Below are 5,399 nucleotides of genomic sequence, written 5' to 3' on the forward strand. Positions count from 1 at the left end.
TGACTATTTACTCGAGAATAAAAACTAGGATAATTTGTCAATAAAAAAAACTGGATAAAAAAGTTGATTTTCAAAACTGATATCAATAGTAATATACTACCTCCGTTCATTTTTAATTGTCACATTTTAACATTTTACACAAACCAAGATAATCAATAAATGTTGCTACTTTTGATACAATAATTTCTATTTTTACTTTAATAACCTTATTTATTTAATATCTCATTAGATATATTTCTCTCTCCACAATAATAAATAAGGGTAATATTAGTAAAGTAACATTTAATGTTGCATTGAACTATGTAAAGTGACACTTAAATAGGAACAAAAAAATTCTCCAAAAGAGACACTTAAAAAGGAACGGATGGAGTATATAGTAAAGTTTTTTATGCCAAGTGTCACTTCCACGTTTATTCGCAATATTTTTATTATTTTTCTATTTTTTAAAACCCATATTTGATTTAGAATAAATATCTCAACAAACTTTTGATCTTATCTTATTAAATATTTTACTTAACTTTTTTTATTGAATTCCTAATATTTTATGTAACAGAAATATCTCAACAAATTACATACGATACCTTTCAACTATAAATTATTAATCAATCAATAGTTTATCTATAAAGTAAGGTTTTTTATGTCACGTGTCACTTTCACGTTTATTTGCAATATTTTTATTATTTTTCTATTTTTTAAAAATCAATATTTGATTTGACATAAATATCTCAAGAAACTTTTGATCTTATCTATTAAATATTTTACTTAACTTTTTTATTGAATTCATAATATTTTATGTAACAGAAATATCTCAACAAATTACATACGATACCCTTCAACTATAACTCATCAATCTATCAATCAATCAATCGATCGATCGATCAATAGTGTATATATAAAGTAAAGTTTTTTATGCCACATGTCACTTCCACATATATTCGCAATATTTTTATTATTTTTATATTTTTTTAAACCAATATTTGATTTGGCTTAAATCTTTCAACAAACTTTTGATCTTATCTATTAAATATTTTAGTTAAATTTTTCATTGAATTCATAATATTTTATGTAATAGAAATAGCTCAACAGAAATAACACAAATTTCTAAATGTTAATTTTATTATATATGTGTCAATATTTTTACTAAATGCAATTAATTTTATTTGTATGTGCATCTATAAATTTATGAGCATTTATAATATGATATATTTTATTATATTTGTGTGTATTTATTAAGATATTCATCATATTCCAATCCATGATAAATTTTATTTGCGGATATTATACATATAATGTTTTTATCTTCTTGAATATATTTAAAGCGGAGAACGCCCCGGTAAATACACTGTATTTTTAAAAATAAAAATATTCTAATCCAACTTCAATTACTGTGTTATCTTCTCTTCTCGAGTTCCCTCCCTCCCACTTCAACTTCAACTTCACTGCTTTTCTTCACTGAATGAAAGCAGCTATGTCCATTTCCACCACCTCCTTCCTCTTCCTCTCACCACCGTCACTACCACCTCTTTCCAGAACTCCACAACCCTCATTCTCCTCTTCTTTCAAACTCAAACCTCTCATCCTCCAAACCTCCCCTACCACTCGGCGCAACCCATTCTTAACCCGCGCCGACGACGGCGACGTCGAATCCGCTGGTCCCGACGATTATGAAATGGACGAAGATGAAATGGAGGAGGTTGATAACGAAAAAGACTTCGACATCGAGTACGAAGCCAACGGCGATGTTGACATTGCGACAGCGCAGAGTATGAATTTCGTTTCTACGCAGGGGTGGGACCCTGATACTCTCGTTGATTATAGAATTAATGAAGATGAGTTTCATAAGATTAGTTTGTTAGATTGTGATTTCTTTATTCGGAAACCTCCTGATCCTGATAACGATGTTTATGATTTCAGAGAGGTTTGTGCTACCCTTTGAATTAAACACTCAATTTCCATTTGTTGTTGTTGTTGTTGTTACAATTTTAATTGTTGAATTTTTTTGTTGTAGATGTATGTTACTCCTCCTGATACAGATGTTTACTCAATCCCCAAGGTTCTTGCACCAATGCCTCAAAAGGTAAATTCTAATAATGCCTCTTTTACCACGTTCCCTTTTAATCCATAATATGTTACTATAAGCTAGTAAAAATTATAAATTTATGACAAAATGATGATTATCAAATGAGTCTTTTAGTCATATGAGCTTATTAGCTATAAGTTAGCTTATTGTGCTTGCCAAGCGGACCTTACATGTGCATAAGTTGTTTTCAGCTTATTTTCATAATAGCTCATGAAAATAGTGTGACTTTATTATATTTTTGTTATTGAAATAGCTTAGACACAAGCACTTATATGATTAACATTTATACTATAAACACTTGGTTATGTTGTTCATCCAAACAAGGTCTTAATCGTACAACATCGGTATCTTATCATGTATGTTGCCGGATGATTTTGCTTATATGCTTGTACAGCATTTTCCCTCATTAAATCTCGTCGCTTTGAATATGTTTGTACTGTAGCTCAAGAGGTGGGGGAATCCACACAGACATGCATATATTGATTGTGTTGGGCGGTAGATGTTGTGACATTATATACATATACCAGTTTCAAATTTAATGGCTGCTTTCTTTTTTCTCCGAATCTATAGTACATTAGATGCGCGCAAAGTGATTTTGGATGCGACAATGTTACAGAGCCACCCGTTGATGCACGCCGAGATCCTCTGTACAAATCTGAGAGGGAAATCGAGAAGGTATGGGTTGCCTTTGCATTTTAAGTTTGAATTCCTGTGTTTCTCTACCGCTTTGTCGCATAACTGCATACAGTCAAAGACATTAATGTCTTAATGAAAATCTGTGATATAAAATGGATAGTTATCAAAGGATGAGTATACATGTAATTGTAATGTAACTGCTTTGCAGATCACACGATTTAGAGTTTGTCTCAACTCTCAAGAATTGTGAAATATCAGTTACTGAACTATCTTCTTATGGAATCTTACCAGGCAATGAGCTTTCTTGAGTTTTACTTTTCACACTTCTAGGATAAGGAATGTGATGTTTTAGGATTTAGAAATACTCTAAGGAAAGTGAGCTTATAATATAACATGCCCATATTCAGTTCAATTTTTCATAGAAAAAGTTACCGGGTATCATTGATTTGCCAGAAAGTTAGAGTCTTTTTGGTTTCATAAATATTTCATGCTTTCATTAATTAAAAATACAATACCCCATTGTTTTCACTTTGCTTCTGTTTTGAAAGTTTTACGTGAAACAATAAAACCAACTTTTATTGGTTTCCTGTCACATTACAGGCATTCTTGACAAAACACTACAAAAATCGGAGGCTGGGAGACCCTGAGTTTGTCCTGGATTTTGAGGAGATTTATGTTATTGATTCCAAAACTAAGTCTATTACCAGAGCCAAAGTTCTGGTAAGGAATTGTTAGTTAATTCTCAGTCTGGTTGCGTTTAGAAAATTATCTGCTTTTTGTTTCCTTTCATAGTCATACTTTCAGCCTTGAATTTGCCTTCTGTTTTAATGTTTATACAATATCTTTGTAAGTGCTAGACAATGAATTCATGGAAGATGCACCGTTGCTTAAGTTTAACAATCTTGTATTGCTCTAGAATGTTGGTTGAAATCCTGGAAAATACCATTACCTACTGATAGTGTTTTAAAGAAATAAAACACTCTGCATGGTTGTCAAACTCTCAAGTTAACTTGTAGAATTTTACAAGTGTACGACTCTGGTGTCAAATTTGAGTTAACTCACTTAGGAAAGAGTTTGTTTAAACTAGGGTAGACTTGCAAGTTCGAGGACAATTGAACAAGTCTAACATAATTGTTATTTTCCACGTACATGTCTAAAATAACAACGGTTGAATGCTTATTTTAAACCCAAAATACAACAGTTGAATGAAAAGGCAGTGCACAAGACACGAACCTCAAAATTTTAGCACTCCACTCCATAGATGCATCTGATATCCCAACATGACCCATCCATCTATCAATGAGGTAAATGATGTTGTAATGAGTCTCAATCACATAGCTCTCAATGTTGAACTATGTCAAATGAGTTGTGAGTTTTGTGTGCTTAGTTGGAACCCTATCTTGTGATTTGTGAATTCGTCCATCTATTTCGAATCATGATGGTTTGGGTTTTAATTTATCAGTTTCTTATAGAATATTTGTTAGAATGTTGAATATTTACTATGCAAACTATGTTTAGATACCATGATATATTTTTAAACATTATTTTTGTATCAAGTAAAAGCTTACTTGCCGAGTCTGCAAATATTCCACGAGTTCACATAGACTCTCGAGTTTAACAACATCACTCTAGCTGACTTTCTTGGAATCATGCGTAGAGTTTAACAACATCTACAAATATTTATGTTTAGATGCATGACGTCCCTCTTCCCATCTGTGGGAGGGATCTGGTTACACCAGTACAAGACTTTAACTCTTTCACAACACCTCTGCATGGGAGTTGATATTGTTCTTTTAGGTGCAACTTTGTTTGTTGGGTCTTTGATTGGTACATGATTTATACTAATCATCAATACACCTTCTGTAGGTAACAGCTCCAGGAGGGAGAACTAGAGATAGAAAGAGCGACTTGCTTGTGATAGCTGATAAGGGGAACTCATTCAAAATAATACATATGGTGATTATTTCTTTCCTGAATCACTTGTTATTAACCTTTATCACACCTCTGATATGCCATTTTATATGCAGAGTGAAAAAGATGATCCAACAACTGTCATAGAAAGACGAGAGTGGGCCCAATCCAGAGAAGAAATGGAGAGACATCTAAGAAAGCTAAGAGATTTCAGCACTTCAAATTGGTTTTGATTGATAAGTATGCATTCAAACATTGCCTCATGATTGTGCCAAGCATGATAGGTAGTTCCATCTAACACGTCACATGTGTGTATACAGGCAATTAAACTCAACCTCCCATTTTTGACATTTGTGTGCAAGTTGCTGGATCTTTGTATATTCTGTTGTAATTTGTTAGAGATGCGGCTTATTGAAATCCAGTGACAGTGACCTACAGTTGAATGTATTTTAAGTCAAGGCATGATCAAATCTATTTGAGCAAAGAATTGAATAATTTTTCATTTTCAACTGTAATCAGTGAAATGCAAAATTACAATGAGAACAAATATAACCCGGTTCATTTTCACTGAATAAATTTGAAAGAAAATAGTTTTATGAACCAAACCGTAAACTGGTTAAGTGTATATATATATATATATATATATATCTGCTAATGAAGGCATGTAATCAAAGTTCACCTGTTCAAACTTCAGACCATTGATTGAGATTTGAGAAGAAAGTGAAAAATAAGAGGGGGTTCACTTGGTTGACTGAGTTTTAGTGACTTTGAT

General features: G+C 32.2%; 1 protein-coding gene across 2 annotated transcripts; it reads left to right on the top strand.

Moving 5' to 3' along the window:
- The first annotated feature begins 1,375 nt into the window (after positions 1 to 1,375).
- On the top strand, positions 1,376 to 5,194 carry LOC25489706 (PLASTID TRANSCRIPTIONALLY ACTIVE protein 6, chloroplastic). Of its 2 annotated transcripts, XM_024778220.2 has the most exons (7): positions 1,376 to 1,918; positions 2,009 to 2,077; positions 2,651 to 2,755; positions 3,317 to 3,436; positions 4,583 to 4,672; positions 4,744 to 4,867; positions 4,948 to 5,194. In XM_024778220.2, the coding sequence occupies exons 1-6, from the start codon at positions 1,457 to 1,459 to the stop codon at positions 4,858 to 4,860; spliced, it is 963 nt and encodes a 320-aa protein (XP_024633988.1). In that variant the 5' UTR covers positions 1,376 to 1,456; the 3' UTR covers positions 4,861 to 4,867; positions 4,948 to 5,194. The 2 variants fall into 2 exon arrangements, with proteins under 2 accessions (XP_024633988.1, XP_013461313.1); XM_013605859.3 differs by having other exon boundaries at positions 4,744 to 5,194.
- The last annotated feature ends 205 nt before the right edge of the window (positions 5,195 to 5,399 follow it).

This window comes from Medicago truncatula, chromosome 3, assembly GCF_003473485.1.
Source record: "Medicago truncatula cultivar Jemalong A17 chromosome 3, MtrunA17r5.0-ANR, whole genome shotgun sequence".
Lineage (NCBI taxonomy): Eukaryota > Viridiplantae > Streptophyta > Magnoliopsida > Fabales > Fabaceae > Medicago > Medicago truncatula.